The following is a 21,579-nucleotide window of genomic DNA, read 5'->3' as shown; positions in this document are numbered from 1 at the left end:
GACGTTTCCTTGCCAAATTGTCTAATTAATATTTTTCAACATAACAAAGCATACTTTGATCAAATTATAAAAATTATAGTGTACACAGCAAACGTCAAAAGGGGTGATTCAAATTTTATAGCATGGCCTGCGTAAAAAGCTGGATGCCCTCTAAAATTATTTTACTCCAGGTCTTCCGAAAATTTCCTTGAGTATACGACCTATTGGCTGTTAGATCTTTCCAAAAATGGTTCATGCTCTATGTGACTATATAATCAAATTGGATAACCCTTAAACAAAAAGTCAAATGCTATATGATCCAAAGCATCACTAACAGTAAGTTCATTTCCAGAAGGAACAAACAGAGCATGTTTTACTTCAAATAGAGGCTAATAGATCTTTCATTACTCGTATAGACCTCAAGGTCGCGGAAATCTGGGTTACCTGTAATGGAACACATGTTGAATGTACGTCTAATTTGATTCATGAATCACTAGAAATATTGTTATACAGACCGTGCGATATTACTTTACTCGTGGAGATCTGAAAGCCTAAACTCCAGGAAATTATTGGAAGACCTGAAACGAGCTTGGAAATAACGAATAACGCTCTACTGTCGACGGAAAAATTCACGAAAAGTATGGTAACACTTTATGTTCAATGACTGGAAATGAATAATTTGGTTAAATGAGACTTTAATAAATTCAGTTCTGATTTGTGCTAAATCTTCTTTATTTTCCAGTCTTACTATTTTTGGGAAATGGTACATTCTGGCAAATGGTTTATTCTGGGGAATGACTTTCTGGCATATGATCGATTCTGTTAAATTGATTCTGACATTTGTCAGAAATGTCATACAATCTTATTTATTTTTACGATTTATGACACAAGATTTTGGTGGAAAATTTAGGTCACAAGATCGAAAATACCAGCAAAACCCCTCATCAATCAATCTAGCGGTTTTTGTGCCTTTCTCGCTCTTCAGATGTAGTAAAAAATCTTGAGTGGGATTGGTCATAACTTTTGATTCAATAGTCCGATCTGGCACATTTTCAATAGGAATTAATGGGACAGAATTCCACGTCGAATGAAACTTGTTACAAGGTCGAATTATTGTTTTATTTTTTATTAGGCCTTAATAAATTTTTATTGAAAATTATGCGCTAATTGTCTCCAAAAAATGAAAATAAAAATAAAAATACTAAAAATAAAATACTAACACTCTCTTCAACAATCAAACATATTCGATCCTCCCCTCTACAATTTACCAAAGCATTCGGAAGAGTTCTGCATTCGCAGATAGTGGCTGACATGTAGAGTTACATTTCAGAAAAAAAATCTTGAAATTCTCTTAAAATCTCATTGTTGGAATCCCGAGAAAAGACGATAAAGATCAAGTTGTCTAAATTCATTTGTCTTTAATTCTAAATGCTCAGGCAATAATACAGAAACCCTTGGTTTCGAAGGAAACCTGCGATTATATTTGGAAATGTTATTTGAAAATATTCCTGAACAGTTCAGATGCCTTTATGGATGGAAGCTAAATCTAAAACATTCTATTATTAAATGTAAGCATTTGAATGCATCTCAATTGTTGAGCTTATTTGATCAGAATTTCCAGCGAAAATACCTAGCAATACGACAAGCAATGACAACACCTAAAAAGTTACCACTCCGCAAAAAAAGTTTGAGAAGCGCTGTTCTAACTAACTGATCCTTTGTTTCTGTATTTATTTTTTCAGCCAATCCACAAAAGCATGACCTGTTGCCACTTCTAATGATGATACATTAAATCCATGGATCCATAGATTCAACTCGTACCTGGATGGAGCGCAACGCCTGGGGCTGACCACAATATGACTGTGAAGTCTACTAAAACATGCCTTGCTTCCCGCGCTGTATCCGCATGAACGGTTGTGATTTACTATCGGTTTGGATCCGAGGTGTTGACATCGACAAGAAATGCCGTAATTTTATAATATAAATATTCATTATCATTGAACGATCTTTTTAGGAAGTTGCGGTATCATCGGTCAAGGGATTTACGTGCATATAGATGTGGATCGGATTGTGAAGCAGGTTTTACGCAAAGCTGGATGATAACGGATCAGTAAAAAAAATATTTACCAAATTGTCTAACTAGTTGCAGCTGCTGTATCTTTACAATATTGAGATGTCCAAACGTTTTGTCTTGCAGTGACTTTAGACTGTGTTACAGCTACATTTACAAGTCACTATAATTTAAATACCATAAGATTTAAACTATTTAACAGTTGTTAAATTCATCAGAAGCACAATTTATGTTATTTAATATCACGCAATACATCAATCTTCTCTTTGACAACGTTATGCCAATTTCACTTCACGGATGTAAACTTTCTAAGCTAATAAAAACTGATATGAAACCAGCACTGACTGTGGCACATGATATGTTTTTCAAAATTAAATGACCTACGGCAGCCACTAACGATCCAACTGGAAACACAGATGACAAGGGTAGCTAAAAATTAAAACCCTAACCCACGTTCCGCACGCGAACGTGATTGAGAGATTCAAGTCCTGTCGGCTGCCAGTGAGGGTGCACTCCGCGCGAAAGGAGAAAATCTGCGAGGCATCTATTTTTTGAAGTACAAATCGCGCTCGGTTCAAACCCATAATGCATTCACGATCACCACCACTCGGCAAGGAGGCAAAAGCCTCACGGCCCCAGAAAGAATGTCAATAAGCCAGAGAAATGGTTTAGTCTTGCATTATGGGCCCCATATGAAGGTGATATAATTTGTGTGTTTAATTCCCCCCGCACCCGATTAATTTGATTTCCCTCGCTGTGGCATTTGAGTCGTAAAAGTTCAAACCTCTCAAATCCGTGCCCCAAGGGATATTGAACTGTGCATTTGGCTTCCCTTTGCCAAAACAGCCTACACGCACTCGATTAAATTGGATGTGTTTTTGCTAAAATACCGTTTTTTGGCAATTACCCCAGAACAAGAACCGGAATGGGATCGTGTTTTGAATAACAGTGGCCAACGACGACGCGCACACAGAGCGCACGAGAACAGAATTAACCCACAGTCAGTAGTGCCACTTACCTCTTGCGATTGCTGAGCGGAATTTTTAGCAGCCTTTCTCTCCTTCTTTGATCCTCCTCCTCCCGCACTTTTTTGCAGAGCTGAAATCTCCTTCCTCAGAAGACCAATGTTTCGGTCTTTGGATTTCAGCTCCTCCAGCTAAAAACAAGAAAAAGAGATAAAATAGAACCCATAAACGTTAGAAATTTAAGTGAAATACCGTTTATTTTAGTGCTGCGTACAATTATGCTATCGGGTGACGAGATCAGTGGGTTAATGGTATTAACGGGGCTTGAGTATGGAGAATTCGTTCACCAACATGAACTGAATTAAATGTCTATGTTATACACGAGGAATTTGTTGTATTATATGTAATAGAAATAGAGAATGATGGAATACTGCATAATCATATCTCGAAGGACAAACGCAAAAACGATTGCCTCATAAACAACATATTTTGCAGATACAAAATACAATACAATGGTGTCGGACTTTAGGCGTAAAAAAATGTTGTTGAAAATCTATTTTTAGCGGTTTTTAGGGTAAGAGACCCCAAAAGCCCCCCCGGGGCAAAACGACTTTCGGGTATTCACTTATATTTACCATGTTTGAGATAGCCTTAATAAAACTAGACGTGAAATTATGTAGGTTAGGCGAAAAAAGTGTCAAAATAATAGATAGGAATGTAGGAAAAACTGAAATTTTCCACATTTTGATGAAACATCTAACATTTCGGCGAGGCAAAACGCCCTAGTGGAACTATCCTACAATGTACTCGCGTCTCCACGCACTGTCCATACCAGAATGCTGATGTGCCGACGCGTGGTACGTTGTTCCCTAAGAGCTGCCGGCTAAAAGGCGTTTTGCCTCATGAGTTTTCCGGCAACGAAATATCACCACTTTTTGCCTTTCTCGTATACTAAGTATACGGTAAAGGCTATATGATCGCTCCAAAAACAAACTTTTTATAGAAGGCCCGGAGACCCATAGTGTTATATACCAATCGACTCAGTTCGACGAATTGAGGTGATGTCTGTGTGTGTGTGTGTGTGTGTGTGTGTGTGTGTGTGTGTGTGTGTGTGTGTGTGTGTGTGTGTGTGTGTGTGTGTGTGTGTGTGTGTGTGTGTGTGTGTGTGTGTGTGTGTGTTTTTTTTCCACAATGGTTAAAGGCCATCAAAAATCTGCGCGACAGACACCTCGAGCATCCACACTATGCTCGAAGGCGAACAGGGATGGGCTCCTCCCGACCTGCTAAAAATGTGCCTCCCGGATAAACCGGGTCCCTTATCTTCCTTGCCTCGATCCCCCCGGGACCACGGGATGCTGCGACTACTTCGGGGGGGGGCTGTGCTCATGCACTTCTTCTAAAATTCCGGCCCCTAGCTTAGGCTAGTTCGCCGACTGGCTGGCTGAGATCCACTGCTACGTTGTCTCGATCCCTCGGCGGTCGTGCCGCAAACTTCCTCACTCGAATCCTCCTGACTTCCCCCGGCGTCGAGGGTGGTCCACCAGTTCCGGTGAAGGAAACTTCCGCACTGATGGTGCCCCGACTACCGGCGGCTATCGCAGGGGACGCTTTCGCGCATTGCGCCGACTTCGTCTTCGGGTTGCAGAGGTGGTCCGACAGTTCCGGTGGTGGATGACGTCCGCACTGGCGGTGCCCTACATACCCGAAGCACTTCCCTCTTCTTTCTTCTTTCTTCAGCAGGTTGACTGATCGAGTGCCGAAGTCGGTCCGACGATTCCGGTTGGCAGAAGACTTCCGGTTCACCGGCGCCCTGACGACCCGAGGCCAAACACTGCTCACTATGCTGGATTTTCCTCCGAGCCGACCCTTGCTTGCTGGTCCCTTCTCCATCGACGCTGCAGCTCTGACATTATTTGTGTCACAACTCTGGTTACCGCATGCCACGTACCTTCATCGCGACACATTCGCTCTGCGATGTTGTCCGCCCTTATGGCAGGCATTCTCCTACGTGCCTCCGCAAACCTCGGGCAGTCGAATATCACGTGCTCTGGAGTCTCCTCTACGTTGATACACGCCGGGCAGAATGGCGATGATGCATGGCCACACCGGTGCAAATATTGGCGGAAACAACCGTGTCCGGACAGGAACTGTGTGAGGTAAAGTTCACCTCACCATGCTCCCTGTTCACCCACGTCGACACATTGGGGATGAGCCGATGGGTCCACCTTCCATTATCCGCATTGTCCCACTCCTGCTGCCACTTCACCATAGAGTCCAGTCTTACCGCCTTCCTCACATTTCTGGTATCCCTCCGTTGGTAGCACTCGATGTCCTCTGCTAGGGTTATGCAGACTGGAATCATCCCTGCGATAACGCAAACTGCCTCCGAGGAAATGGTTCGGTACGCACTCGCGACTCGAACGGCCATTAGGCGAAACACGCTGTTCAACTTTCTGCGGTTACGTTTCGTCTTGAGCGCAGCTCCCCAGGCTGGAGCTCCGTACCTCAGTATCGAGGATGCTACTGCTGCCAGAAGACGCCTACTGCTGCTTTTAGGACCACCCACGTTCGGCATGATCCTTGCAAACGCACTGACCATTTTAGATGCCTTTTCACAGGAATAGTCTACATGGGTGTTGAAATTCAACCGGTCGTCGATCATCACTCCTAGATGCCTCAAAGCCCGCACGGACGGTATGTTGTGCCCTCCTATGGTAAGCTGGATCCGCTGGATCTCGCGGCAGTTGCTAACCAGCATCACTTCTGTTTTGTGGTGAGCAAGCTGCAGTTTGACTCCATTCATCCAGTTTTCAACTGCGTCGGTCGTCTCCGCCACCAGCATTTCTACCTCTTCCAGCGACTCTCCGGTTATCGTTAGAACGACATCATCCGCGAATCCGAAAATCTTCACGCCTTTGGGCAACTTCAGTTTTAGAACTCCGTTATACATAATGTTCCACAGCGTCGGGCCTAGAATGGAACCTTGCGGAACACCTGCGGTAACCCTAATCGACTTCTGCCCCGAATTCGTTTCGTAAACCAGGATCCGGTTCTGGAAGTAACTTTCAATGATTCTACACAAGTAGTCAGGAACCCGCATACCGTGCAGCGCTGCGGCGATAGCCTCCCAGCTGGCACTGTTAAAAGCGTTTTTGACGTCAATCGTTACTACAGCGCAGAATCGATTGCCGCGCCTCTTCTTCTTGGCCGCTTTCTCTGAAACTTCAATGACCGTCCTGATTGCGTCCACCGTCGATCTGCCTTTTCGGAATCCGAACTGCATTTCCGATAAGCCGGTCTCGCCTTCAGTGAACTGCGTCAGCCGATTAAGGATAATCCTTTCCAGAAGCTGTGTGTGTGTGTGTGTGTGTGTGTGTGTGTGTGTGTGTGTGTGTGTATGTGTGTGTGTGTGTGTGTGTGCGCAAACCTACTCAAAAAATGTCACTCTTTTTTCGGGCACTTATCCTCAACCGTTTGGCTCGCAACAAATTGCATTCGACGCAGAATCCTGTCCCATTGTTTCCTATTTGAAATTGGCCAGATCGGACTATGGGATCGAAAGTTATGGCCAAAATACAAATTCATACGAAAAAATCGCGTAAAAAGTGTCACTCATTTTTCGGGCACTTATCCTCAACCGATTTGCTCGCAACAAGTTGCATTCGACGCAGAATCTTGTCCCATTGTTTCCTATTTGAAATTGGCCAGATCGGACTATGGGATCAGAAGCTATGGCCAAAATACAAATTCATACAAAAAAATCGCGTAAAAAATGTCACTCATTTTTCGGGCACTTATTCTCAACCGATTTGCTCACAACAAGTTGCATTCGACGCAGAATCTTGTCCCATTGTTTCCTATATGAAATTGGCCAGATCGGACTATGGGATCAGAAGCTATGGCCAAAATACAAATTCATACAAAAAAATCGCGTAAAAAATGTCACTCATTTTTCGGGCACTTATTCTCAACCGATTTGCTCGCAACAAGTTGCATTCGACGCAGAATCCTGTCCCATTGTTTCCTATTTGAAATTGGCCAGATCGGACTATGGGATCAGAAGCTATGGCCAAAATACAAATTCATACAAAAAAATCGCGTAAAAAATGTCACTCATTTTTCGGGCACTTATTCTCAACCGATTTGCTCGCAACAAAATGCATTCGACGCAGAATCCTGTCTCATTGCTTCCTATTTGAAATTGGCCAGATCGAACTATAGGATCGAAAGTTATGGCCAAAATACAAATTCACACGCAAAAAGCGCGTAGAAACTGTCACTCCCTGTTCGGGCACATCTCCTTAACCGATTTGCTCACAACGAGTGGCATTCGCCGTAGAATCCTGTCCCGTTGTTTCCTATTGAAAATTGGCCCTATCGGACTATGGGATCGAAAATTATACCATTTTACCCTTCTTACATCCTAAGAAGGGTATAAAGATCGCTTGAAAAACCGACTTTTTATCCAAGGCTCGGAGACCCAAGTCGTATATACCAATCAACTCAGCTCGACGAACTGAGCACATGTATGTATGTGTGTGTGTGCGTGTGTGCGTATGTGTGTGCGTTACAAAAATGTCACATCAAGATCTCAGCCGTCCGTGGACCGATTTGCACGATTTTAACACTAAACGAAAGCTATGACTTTGTCATTGTACAAGTTTAGTTTTTTCGGACATTTGGTTCCAGAGATATGTGAGAAATAGGAACATGAAGTGTATTTTCAGAAAACTAACAAAATAATGTCACATGCAAATCTCAGCCGTCTGTAAACCAATTTGCATGATTTTATCTTTAAACGAAAGCTATGACTTTGCCATTGAACCCATTGTATTTTGTTTTTGCAATTGGACATTGGGTTCCGGAGATATCTCTGAAATACGAACATAAAGCATTAGACGTATCAACTTCACACATTGGTAAAATATGTCCCATGAAGATCTCAGTCGTCCTTGGACCGATTTGTGCGATTTTATCTTTAAACGAAAGCTATGTTTTTTTATTGGACCCATTAATTTTTTTCTGCAATCGGAAATTCGGTTTCAGAGATATCTGTGAAATACGAATATGAGACATATTTTCAGACTACTAATGAAGAATTGTCACACCAATATCTCAGCCGTCTATGACCCGATTTGAACTCTTTTGGGCTTAAACAGAAGCTGTAATATTGCCATTTAAGGCGGCAAATCAAATCTGCAGTCTTTTTGTATTTTTTAAAAATTGTTAAATTTCCAGAAATATCCCTTTATTTTTATTTTGAAATCGATAAAAGCATGATAATATCAGTTATTTTATATTCAATTGAAGGTCATATGCATAGAAATTGTAATATGCACTGGGCACACACAACCATTCAAAAGTGTAAGAAGGGTTGCGTTCACTGTAGGTGGATTAAGTCGGGTTTTTTTAATGGAAAAATCGCTAAAAAAAACACACTCATTTTTCAGGCACTTTTCCTCAACCGATTTGCTCGCATTAAATTGCATTCGACGCAGAATGTCCCATATTTTCTTATTGAAAATTGGCCAGATCGGACTATGGGCTTAGATGTTATGGTCAAATTACTATTTATTGCGAAAAGGAGTTCAAAAAAGTCTAGCTCACTTTTTTAGCACTTAGACTTCATCTATTCCCCAAGCAACACAAGTTCAACAAATCTGGTTGCAGTAACCATATTGTGACTGATTCCGGTCATATATAAGTTACTGTGATTGATGTGCAATATGTGTGCTTCTCAGGTCGCTCGCAACAGATTGCATTCGACGCAGAATCTTGTCCCATTGTTTCCTATAGAAACTTGGACGGATCGTACAATTGGGTCAAAAGTTATGGCGAAAATACTAATTTTAAAACTACAAAATAAAATGCCATTTTTTGCTCTTATGTTAATCCGATTTGTTTGCAACAAATTGCGTTTGGTGAGAATTTTTTTTATGCATATAAACAAATATGAAAAATAAGACCAATCCACATATTGGAGTTATTTTAGATTTTTCCAAACCTTTTGAACGAACGAGAAAGGCACCATCACCGCTAGGTGGATTAATCTGGGTTTTTAAATGTGAATATTATGCATCTCGAGATAAAATAGAATACTGCGGTTTCCTGCTGGTTGCTTCTCAGGTAATCGCAACGGTCACTAAACACAACAGAGTCAATGAAAATCTCACCCACCGTATGCACTTGCCATGATAAACACTCTCCATGTACTTAGTGACTCCGGTTGCCTCTCACTAATACAATCGAACACTGCTGTCATTTCGCGAAAAGCACGTGGTTTTGTTTTGAGCGGGAAAATTCTGCCTATCTTTTAACAAGGCGGCTATCTTGACGTTTACCTTCGCAGTCGAGTCTGCGAGTGTAAGACCGCCGCAGCACTCTAGAAAAAGATAAGCGCGACAATATTATCAATATTATGATTGTACTGCACAGGTAGCAATTTTGTCCCTAACATTTAAACTCTCGATAGATTTCTTGTCATTCTTATACAAATATATACTTGGATTATGTGCATTTGTCATATGTTTAGTACAAATTTAACGATTAGGTATAAATCCATAATCCTAAAATATGCACGGATTTTTTACAGACGACATGTGATATGAGGCAACCGAAATTCCGCGATGGGGGCGCGTTATATTTTACTCCACGATACAGAAACGACGTACCGCTACATGTTGTCCAACACGTGCACTTTCTGCAGAGAACGGTTTGCCATGCATCATACACGCATTATTTTGTGTGTGTAGGTCACCAGCTTTAACCGCAATCGGCGATGTATAGGTAGCCAAAGCGTGCATCGTTCACCCCCATGAAACGGCTGTCATCCACGAACAACTCGCCTGAAGCCAAAACATGGTGCTGCAACATGGTGCTGGATGTAAACATTGCCGGTTAAGCAATAAACACACGAAGTCAGAACAGTCGGATTCGTAAGCGGCATTTGTTGCATTGTTATTTAAATTATATTGCGGATCTTTTCAAAATTTTCCACTTTGCGGATTCCGCAAAGTTTTTCCGCAGCTGTCAAAGTTCTACCGCAAGCCTGAAAATATTCGAAACACTGAAACAAAAACCTGATTTTTGGGACCGTCATCGTAGATTGCCATGCAAAACAGCAAAGAAAATGTATGAAGTGACAGCTGCGGTAGTTTATAAATTGAGCCGGAAAGAGGAAAGTTTTCTCTGGAAGAGCAATATTCAACGAGATGTATTGCATTGTTGCGTGATTTACGACGTTATTAATTGGCGCTTTGATGTTGCATGAAGCAGAAAGATGATATTTAAAAATTTCCGGGCGGTAATACATACGAGGATATTTTTGAAACCTTCTTTGAAACTGAAATTCTAGAGGCAATTTAATTAAAAACGGTAAACAGTACGTATATCACAGAATAAAAATTGAAATATTGTGTTTATGGGCAGTAGAAAACAAGACTAACCCCGTACTGCTTATCATTTTTAATTAAATTGCTTCTAGAATTTTAAACAAGTGTTTCAAAAATTTCTTCGTATGTTTTCCCGTGCGAATATTTTTGATTATCATCTTTCTGCTTCTTCTTCTTCATGCAACATCAAAGCGCCAATCGTCAATGCTCTCGCGGCGGTATGAACGGAGCTTAAAATAGGAAAGGCAACACTAGCGCCACCCAATCGGTAGACGGCTTCAAGAACTACATCTCATTTCAGGGGGGTGGCATCGTTTGGCAGTGCACGGTTTGGTGCCGATGCAGAAAAGCACATCGGTTTGGTGCCTACCGAGTAGGTACCTATACCGCTTCAAACAGCGCATGCGCGTTTGGTTGAAGAGCGCGCAATCGGAACAAAATAGAAAAAGAAAAGAGGTGGTGATTAAATAAATTTTCTGCAATCTCAAAGCGTCCCATGGTGAAAGTCCGGTTTTGAATAAGCACATCGGATCAAAAGCGTTTTAATATTTCATATTGATTGGGATTTAGGCCTATGATGAATTTTTCGTCAAATCCAATAACCAAAATATTTAGAAACTAGGGGGTAGAGGGGTAGGAAGAATGTCCATGGTTCACAAAAATTGCATGATCAGATGTGTACGCTGATGGAGGGAATAACACATCTAAAACTGATCAACATCTGTCCACGTGGTATGAAAACAGCCCTTCGAAAAAAAAAAGATTCATGAAAGGAATAAACTAAAATAGAATAATTCAAGCATAATTTTTCATAACGACTTATGTAACAAAAGTAAACAAAACGAGGTTTTTAATACAACATGACAATCACACGCGACTTTATATAATACGCATCGATTTTACTGATGTTAGATCTTAAAATTCTTTAATTTAATCTTTTTGCGAATCGACGTATGTAGAATTTTCTATTTTTGAAGTCTCACTGTTACATACGTCGCTTTAACATATGGGAACTAAGAGCGACCTATGTACCAAAAATGCAAAACAAAACAAAACTGCAGTTGCGTCAATCGTGCACTATGGAAAACCGACCAATGTACAGCGACGTATGTACAGCATACCGGTGTATGTATAATTTTATTGTTTTTCACAGGGAATTTGAATTAACTGAGCTATGACGTGAAGCACGCCTATTAAGTGCCATGTATTGATGCATGACAGCGGGAAAAAATATTGAAAAAAGATTTAGTTTTTAAACAGTTTTAGAAAAAGTTTTCCCAACTTTCTGCAAAGGATTTCTCGAATCCTCATAATTGTTACATACGTCGCTATGAAAAATTATGCTTGAATTAATAGTTGAGGGACGTTTAGATTATAAACTTCATTGTACAGACCCCATTTTTCTTATATGTATGACATGCTGATTACAAATTAGCCATCTAATCATGATTCCCCAGATTAGTTTCTTTTTCAATTTAACGCACTGTCACTTCAAGTTTGGTTTGAATTTAATTCGATAAATGGGATGTTGCTTAGAAGCCGATAGACGAAACATATGGGATCGTTTATATTGGATGTGCCAATTCAGTTCCTTTTTTCAGGTTAGGTTTTTCTCAAAATATTTAACTTTGATACGGGAGGCACGAACAATCATCAACTCGTTATAATTTTCATCATTGAATTCTTAACTTTTTTCTACAACAAATATAATCTTGAAAACGTATCACCGGCGCGTGCTTACTTATAATTTTAATGCTGATACATTGATAGCTACATCAAACAACTGAAAACCGAAATACGCCGCTCGGTGCACAGGTTGAAGAATTGACCACGCGATGCCTCTGGTGTTAATAATCTTTTGCGGTGGGTGGCGGTTGTTGAAACAGTTAGTGCGTCGCGGTGCACTGGCTGATATTGCTTCCATTCAACGATTGTGTTATTTACATCGCCGAACAGCTTCAGGTCCTTGAAGCCTTGTTCCAGATTAATCCGGTGAAGCAAGTCGAGACATCACCTCGCCTTTTCGTGACAAGCGATCTTATGCACGACCACACTGGTTACTATCGTGACCCAAGCGAGATTTCCAGTCTAGACCGTAAGTCCCCACATTACTCAGCATTTAGCAAACTGAACTCACTTCCGCTTTAACACGATCATTCCAAATTGTTTGTAATGTAGATGGAATGTAAGATATCTAAGGTAGCTCGTAACACGTTTGGAAGAAACCACAGCGAAAGAGTATATTCAAATTTTAAATTTAATTATTGCTTATAACACACTGCTGTGAAGTAATTATTTTTTCCCGATATTTCATAGACCTGATCTTATATACTACATTCTTCTCCTCCTCTATTCTCCAGAGCAATAATGAACGACAAATGACTTTATTGCTATAGAGTAGAGTGGGGCAAGAGTGCGCGTGGGGTAAGAGTACATTTTTTGAAGTAATAAAAAAAGATAAACTAGCAGCACTGCATCAGTTTGACAGATATTCTGGCCAACTATTATCATGTGTAATTGTGAACGATTTGAATAAACAACAAGGGAGATATGTATAAAGTTAGATAATTTTTTGGTCATTTTTCTAAAAATAAGTGTGTTTCATTACCATATATACGTTCAATCAGGTGAACATTATACCATTTCGATAACCTATTGTATAGAGTACTTTATGGTGCAGAACACCAATCCGGTTGATTTTCCAAGAAGTGAAAACCATTACTTGAATAAATTTTGGGACTGTGGGGTAAAAGTACGCAGGAACCGGTGGGGCAAAAGTACGCATGTGAATCTTCAAGTTCTGATGTCAAACCCGTATCTCCGGCCGAAATAAGACTACTTCCATAGCGTAAAGATCCACAACTAAGAAAAAAGCGACAGAAATCGCAAATTATCACAAGTTTTAAGGATAAGTTGAAGTAATTTGGTGTTGGAAAGGACTTAGCGAACAAAGCACTGAAGCGAAATAATGAAATTGTATTAGGACTTGTTGTACACCTAAACATAGTACGAAAACACAATTCCATCTAAATGACAATTTCATTTAATCAAAAGATACATTCATAAATTACGCAACGCTTAGCAGGAAGGGGTTGCAAGATGTATGACGATCCATATATTTTTTAGAGAATTCAAACAAAAAGTGTAAGGTAGGGGTGAGGGGTGATGAAAAAGCCAAATTTTGCGTTACGTGATTAAGGAAAATTCCTTTGTTTACGCTACGCGAAACATGATATATTTTTACCTTTGTAGTTTTTTGTATATAAAAAAACAAAGGTTTTTCGTATGAAAGTGCACATTTCTAGAACCCCCTCCCCCTTTAACAGTTACGTAATCTTTAAACATTCCCTAATAAATCTTCTTCTTCTATATACATAAAAATGAATTTCTGTCTGTCTGAACCTTATAGACTCGAAAACTGCTGAACCGATCGGCGTGAAATTTTGTATGCAGAGGTTTTTGGGGCCGGGGAAGGTTCTTAAGATGGTTCGAGGCCCCTCCCTCCTTTGGAAAGGGGGGCTCCCATACAAAAGAAACAGAAAGTTCGACACAACTTCATAACTAATCAGAGCATAAATCGATTTCAGGCGAAACGAAGTTTGTCGGGTCTGCTAGTATTCAATAAACATCAATTAAATGTCATCAACTCTTATTTGTGTTAATATATACTTAAAGCACATGATTGGATGAATGCGTACTCTTACCCTACCCGATGCGCACTCTCACCCCACCGGTGGAGTAAAAATGCGTTTTTCACTTGTCTTGCAATAATGGTTCTACTAATCTCAATAATTTCCGTATTATTTCCGCTGTGTAACATATAGGAAGAGTATATGAATCATCAACATTGATTTGATATGCAGAAGATTGCTTCATAAGGACCACATGATCGATTGAAAACTAAGTGCGTACTCTTGCCCCACTCTACTCTATATGTTCGGTCCTTAAAAAAATGTCATCCACACGAATTACTTCACATTTTTTCTCATTGCGCAGTAAATTAAAATTCAAAACATCCTTGAAACAGTTGAAATCATGAGAAAAATAAATAAATTCCTACACAATACAATCCGAATTCAATCTAAATTCCGATGCAGATCTAATCCATACCTAATCCAAATCCAATCAAAATTCAATTTATGTATATTCAAATCCAATTAAAATCTAATCCAAATGCAATCCAAATCCAATTTGAATCCAATTAAAATCCAATAAAAATTCAATCCAATTCAATACAAATTCAATCAAAATTAAACTTTAATCCAACTCTAATCCAAATCCTAAGCCAATTAGAATCCATTACAAATCCAATCCAAATTCAATTAACAACCAATCCAAATTCCTATACGAATGTAATCCAAATCTAATTTAAATTAAATCCAATCCAAATCCAGTCGAAATCTAAGCTTAATCCAATCCAAATCCAATCTGAATCCGAGTCAAATCTAATCAAAAGCCAATACAAATTCAATTTGAATCCAATCCAAATCCAATCCAAATCCAACCCAAATCCAACCCAAATCCAGTACAAATCCAATCCAAATCCAATCCAAATCCAATCCAAATCCAATCCAAATCCAATCCAAATCCAATCCAAATCCAATCCAAATCCAATCCAAATCCAATCCAAATCCAATCCAAATCCAATTAAAATCCAATCCAAATCCAATCCAAATCCAATCCAAATCCAATCCAAATCCAATCCAAATCCAATCCAAATCCAATCCAAATCCAATCCAAATCCAATCCAAATCCAATCTAAATCCAATCCAAATTCAATCCAAATCCAATCCAAATCCAATCCAAATCCAATCCAAATCCAATCCAAATCCAATCCAAATCCAATCCAAATCCAATCTAAATGCAATCCAAAGCCAAATAAAATGCATTACAAATCCATTCCGAATTAAATTTAAATCCAATCCAAATTACGATACAAATCCAATTCAACCCAAATATAATCTAAACCAAATCCAATTCAAGCCAAATATAATCTAAACCAAATCCAAATCCAATTAAAATCCAAACCCAAATCTAATTCAAATCTATGCCAAATACAATCCAAATCCAATTTAAATCAATTCAAGATCCAATCCAAATCCTATACAATCCAGTCGATTATTCTAATTTAATCCAAGATTCCAATCCAAATCCAATTCAATAAATATCCAATTTAAATCTAATCCTAATGCAATCCAAATCTAAGCCTATCCAGTCAAAATCTAATCCAAATACATTTCAATTCTAATCCAACTCGAATTCAAATCCGATCTTAATTCAGTCCAAATCTAATTTAAATCCAAATCCAGTCGAAACCTAACCTTAATCCAATTTGAATCCAATTCAAATTCAATCAAAATCCAATCCAATCCGAATTCAATGTTAATCCAACTTTAATCCAAATTCAAAACCATTAAGAATCCATCCGATCCAAATTCAATTTCAATTCAATCCAAATTCTGATCTAAATCCAATACCATCCAAATCTTCACTACTGGGGTCTCCATTAGCCTTGCGAGCAAAGGCATAGGATTGCCATTCCGGAGATGGTTAGTTCAATTCTCGGTCCGGTCTAGGATATACATATTCAGGTTGGAAACATTCTCGATACCCTGGGCACAGTGTATCCATTGTACTTGCCACACAGAATACATACTCATGCAATAGCGGGCATAGAAAAGCTTTCAATTAAGTTGGAAAGCAGGCCAAGTTTCAGTTGGAATGTAGAGCAAATGAAGAAGAAGAAAACCATCAGATCGAAATTAAATCTAAATCCAAATCGAATCCAAAGCCAATTAGAATACATAACAAATCAAACCAAATCCAACTTCAATGAAAATCTAATCCAAATTCGGATCTTAGTCCAGTTCAATAAAAATATCTAATCCTAATGACATCCAAATCCAATTTGCCTCTAACTTCCAAATCCAATTAGAATCCAATCCAATCCGAGATCCGATCCAAATCCAATTCAATTAAAATCCAATCTAAATCCCATACAAATCCAATGTGAATCCGATTCAAATCCAATCCAATCTAAATTCTAAATTCCGATCCAAATCCAATTTAATCAATCAAAATCCAATCTACATCCAATCCAAATCAAGGGGGTCCCGTAGCGTAGTTGGCTACACGTTCGCCTTTCAAGCGAATGGTCATGGGTTCGATTCCCAGCCCCTCCACCAAAACCCTCGTCAGTCGCCGGATGCACAGCTTATGCGGTGGCGTATTGGGGTGCACGCCTCACCGTCACGGCTGCCTGATGACGACTGACAACTTGTTCTTCTCGGAGGCATTCCTCCAACGTTAACCGGATAAATGGCAACCGGACAATGCAACGATCATTGGATACACGACATGGACAAAACGATCACAATGGACTCACGACGAGATGGACCAGCAACGACAACAACAATGAATAATGGAAAAATCTAAAAATTAATTCTGTGTGGATTCTGGCTGCAGAATACCACAGTAGATCACGGCACAGTAGCGGTTAAGTAACACAGAGTGCCTACCAAATAAATAAAGGAATAATAAAAAAAAATCCAATCCAGATGTAAACCAAATCCAAAACCGTTTCAATACAATTTCAAATAACTTCCAAATCAAATTCAAATCCAATCTGAAGATAATCCAAAGCCAATTAGAATCCATTACAAATCTACTCCAATTTGAATTGAAATCCAATCCAAATTCCGATCCAAATCTGATTCAATCTTAATCCATTCCAAATCCATTGTGAATCCGATGAAAATCCAATCAATATCCAATTCAATCCAAATTCTATCCAGCAATCCAAATTCAATTCATTCAAATCTAATCCAAATCCAATCTAAATCCAAACCAAATCATTTCCAATCCAATACAATTCAAAGCCAATCCAAATCCCATCTTAATTCAATTCAAGTCAGATTCAAATCCAATACAAACCAAATCAAATCCAAATCAAATCCAATCCAAAATCAATGCAAATCCAATTTAAATTTATCAATCGAAGTCCAACGCCAATTAGAATCCATTCTAAATCCAATTCAAATTCAATTCAAATAGGCAGTGAGCCTACCGGAAACGTAAACAATCTGTCTTTTTTTTTTTGTATACTTATTGTGCCCCCTTTTTTTTCAATAGTTAAAGCCTTCTGTGACCTACAAATGTCCCAGAGACGGCCCTCCGGAAGATCCGGAACATCCGTAAAATAACCAATTCCAAAAGTTCATCCCAGAGCTTCGCGATTTTTTCGTAAGCATCCATTCTGACAAATTGTACGTGCAATAAATAGTGAAAGTCTTCTGTGACCCCCAAATGTCACAGAAATGGTCCTTCGATAGATCTGCAACATCCGTAAAAATGGCCAATATTCTTCTGTTAGGGAGTCTAAACAATCTGTCTTTTTTGTATTATCATTGTGCTCAAGATGAATACACCACTAGGTGTTCCAATCTGCCAAATTCACGATTCAGCCTTCTTGGATTTTAGTATGGGAGATCCAGCTGGTTTGTTTATGTTTTGCACCGAAAATGAATTTTTCACCCCCGCCTGCTTCTCGACCATAAATTGGGCACATTGAAACACCTAGCTGTGTATTCATCTTTATTGTGCTCTCTTTTTTTGCATTTTTCAGTCTCTCGGCCTACTCCTCTGCCCTTCCGTCAGAATGTTCAATTTTCTTTTCACAATGCACTTTTCTAGTAATTAAAAGCAACCAAACGTTTGTTCGAACATTTTCACTTGGTGCACCAAGTCGACAACGACAACGACCTACGACATGTCGTTGCACTCAATAATGTACTTTTTGCTGGGATCTCTGCTACCGGCGTCATCGTTGTGACAGACGAGTACTGCTGTTGCAGCTCGACCACTCGCCAATGCTGCTGGTCGACCACGCTGCTGCTGACCAAAGAGCTATCGCTGCCATCGTGGAGGTTGAATGATCTTTAGAATGATTTCGCAATCGAAATGTGTACGCCGGTATAGAAAACACAGACATAGTCCCACGTCAAAACTTGTAAGATTTTTTACCAATGACGCGGGTGATAAACACGACCATCCAATGAGTTGACCTTTTGATATTGTTGGTGAGATCTGGAATTTCACTGATTTTTCTTCTTCTTCTGAATGGTATCACATCCCCACACTGGGACAGAGCCGCCTCGCAGCTTAGTGTTCATTAAGCACTTTCACAGTTATTAACTGCGAGGTTTCTAAGCCAGGTTACCATTTTTGCATTCGTATATCGTGAGGCTAGCATGATGATACTTTTATGCCCAGGGAAGTCGAGACAATTTCCAATCCGAAAATTGCCAAGACCGGCACCGGGAATCGAACCCAGTCACCCTCAGCATGGTATTGCTTTGTAGCCGCGTGTCTTACCGCACCTAAGGAGGTCCCCTTTTCCCAAGCGTAGTAATTCATCTGCCATGTGCTCTGCCGTCATACGCATAGTTGTCCCATGTTTGCTGGAATTCCTATGTACATGGGACAGTTATGCGTATAACGGCAGTGCTACTAATGCATTTCCCTTCATGATCGCTTGTTCAAAAATCGCTTGCTCAAAAACTGGCACAAATACAACATGTGTTCAATGATTTTTACAATAGAATTAGGTGTTTATGAAACTTCCTCTTAATACACAGTGTCCATCAACTAAATATCCCAAACAACGAATGAATTCTAACCCTCTACGGAACGAACACTCCCTCCCATCCATCAGGCAAGTCGGGTATAAAGAATGCACCATTCATAAGGCATTACACCCTCCCCGCAAGAAGCCGCCATCCAACCAACCCCAGTAGACAGTACTCTCATCCTGATGCAGAACAGAGGCGTGAGAATCTGCCTCCGGTCAAACTTGCCTTAAATGCAACAACAAACCGCGGGCAGTTTGTTGGAGGTACTTCGATTCGAACTGTCCGTCCCATCCCATCTTCACCGCAGTCAGCTAATTTCGTATTCTGTCTGGATATGCTGCACATACGTTTAGATTGCTGGTCCTACAATGCAAAGCTCAAAACTCCAGCGCACCATTCATCTTCCTCAGCGCGGTTAAACACAGCAGAGGCGAAGAGCAAAACCATATAGAAGAAAACCTCCTATGATAATTCTTCCCCCGTTTTGCTGCTGCGAATCTCAAAGAACCATAAATTGCTGGGGGCCATCCGAAATGGTTGTTATGTCCGAGGTTCTTATGGATTGCAACTTTTTGTTTCATATGGGTTGGTGAATCGGCAGTCATTGTTAAATGTGCCCCGAGGACTGAGCTCTGGCAAATTACAGAACTTTGAACACCAAAATTCATTCATAATTTGATTTAAGTGAAGATTCTTGTATTTTGCTGACCAAGTTTCGATTTTTTTTCTTGAAAAACGAAACATTTGAATGGCAGCCAAATTATTCTCTTATAGCCAGTAAAACTAAAAATCGAATAATTTAGCTTTTTCTAAAGACTATATAGGATTTGTTTTCTACTCTAATTTTTGTTGGTTAAAATCTAGATTATAAATTAAGGTGTTTCTTATTTTGTTGCATATATGTTTGAGGTCATCAACATTACTGTTTCTCCTCGTTGTTGTGAGTATGAACATCAATTCCGAAATACAACAATACCCCATCAACAAGATTTTCGTGCGCGATTTTGAAGCGCCAAACATTTTACGAGTCAGTGACTCATCCAAAAGGCCCTAAGCAGTAAGCACAAACACAAACATTTGGTTTTTTAGCAAGTCAAGCTGCCTATGATACGAGCAGAATCCCATTCATAAATAAGACTCACCGAATATGAGAGACAAAGATTAAGCGGCTTCTCTGATGGTCGTGCTTAACATATTTTTGGGATTCATAAATGATCTTTGTCTTTTAGAGCTTAACCTTTGAATACTTCAATAAACCACATAAATTTCCCAATCCGCCTTCCCCAGTATCATCACTTACCAGTCGTTGGATTTCGCTTTTGGCAGACTTGGTGAGTTGAGTCAATCGTAGTTCGTGCAGGTCCCTTTGCACTCGAATATCAGAAGCTTTTCGCCGTTCAGCCTCCGAGGAAATCTGTTTCAAAAAGAAAGAAAAATAACATTATTGCAGGCACATGGCTTTGGAATTTACGATGGCTTTCCGATGATGACTATCAACAATGGACTGTGAATGGAATGGATCATCCACCATCGGTTGCCAGTTTGATGAAAAAATGCAAGGAAACGCATTCGCGAAGTTTTGCATCACGGTTTATGCTAATGGAGGTTGATTTACTTCGATTTTTTGCTCACCTATGCAGCCAGGAAGTGTTTCTACATCGAACAATTGAAGAGCGGTGAAAAATGGTTAGTAAACAGTTGCGAAAGGTTGATGCGGAACGCACGTAAGCGGCATTGGGGCACAATCTCACGCATGGTCGCCTCGCTACTGGTTATGATAAAAACGAAACACGATTCATCAGTTTTATCATCGAGTTATGCAAACCTTCAAAGCATTTGTCTACAAATATTCGAATTGGAAATGGAATTGGAAATGGAATTGGAAATGGAATTGGAAATGGAATTGGAAATGGAATTGGAAATGGAATTGGAAATGGAATTGGAAATGGAATTGGAAATGGAATTGGAAATGGAATTGGAAATGGAATTGGAAATGGAATTGGAAATGGAATTGGAAATGGAATTGGAAATGGAATTGGAAATGGAATTGGAAATGGAATTGGAAATGGAATTGGAAATGGAATGGAAATGGAATGGAAATGGAATGGAAATGGAATGGAAATGGAATGGAAATGGAATGGAAATGGAATGGAAATGGAATTGGAAATGGAATTGAAATGGAATTGAAATGGAATTGAAATGAATTGAAATGGAATTGAAATGGAATTGGAAATGGAATTGAAATGGAATTGAAATGGAATTGGAAATGGAATTGGAAATGGAATTGAAATGGAATTGAAATGGAATTGGAAATGGAATTGAAATGGAATTGAAATGGAATTGAAATGGAATTGGAAATGGAATTGGAAATGGAATTGAAATGGAATTGAAATGGAATTGGAAATGGAATTGAAATGGAATTGAAATGGAATTGAAATGGAATTGGAAATGGAATTGAAATGGAATTGAAATGGAATTGAAATGGAATTGGAAATGGAATTGAAATGGAATTGGAAATGGAATTGAAATGGAATTGAAATGGA

General features: G+C 39.5%; 1 protein-coding gene and 1 long non-coding RNA gene across 6 annotated transcripts in view; one reads left to right on the top strand and one right to left on the bottom strand.

The window, feature by feature from the left end:
• Window positions 1–2,334, top strand: part of LOC134222432 (uncharacterized) — a 117,578-nt gene extending 115,244 nt beyond the window's left edge. The window contains exons 1-3 of one of the 2 annotated variants that reach the window (XR_009982424.1): window positions 1,303–1,547; window positions 1,722–1,922; window positions 1,994–2,334. This is a non-coding gene — a long non-coding RNA (uncharacterized LOC134222432). Of the gene's footprint in view, window positions 1–1,302; window positions 1,548–1,721; window positions 1,923–1,993 lie in introns of those variants that run through there. The other variant, XR_009982423.1, reaches the window with a different exon arrangement.
• Window positions 1–21,579, bottom strand: part of LOC134222430 (putative leucine-rich repeat-containing protein DDB_G0290503) — a 635,851-nt gene that overhangs the window by 572,747 nt on the left and 41,525 nt on the right. For all 4 annotated transcript variants that reach the window (XR_009982421.1, XR_009982422.1, XM_062701581.1 and 1 more), the window contains exons 4-5: window positions 20,337–20,450; window positions 3,069–3,206 (exon numbers count right to left, since the gene is read on the bottom strand). Coding sequence is in view for 2 of the 4 variants with exons in the window: in XM_062701581.1 (XP_062557565.1) it covers window positions 3,069–3,206; window positions 20,337–20,450 (252 nt within the window). In the remaining 2 variants the exon portion in view is untranslated. The remainder of the gene's footprint in view (window positions 1–3,068; window positions 3,207–20,336; window positions 20,451–21,579) is intronic.

Source organism: Armigeres subalbatus, chromosome 3, assembly GCF_024139115.2.
Source record: "Armigeres subalbatus isolate Guangzhou_Male chromosome 3, GZ_Asu_2, whole genome shotgun sequence".
NCBI lineage: Eukaryota > Metazoa > Arthropoda > Insecta > Diptera > Culicidae > Armigeres > Armigeres subalbatus.
The sequence above is the reverse complement of the archived record's forward strand: the minus strand, read 5'-3'. Positions and strand labels throughout refer to the sequence as shown.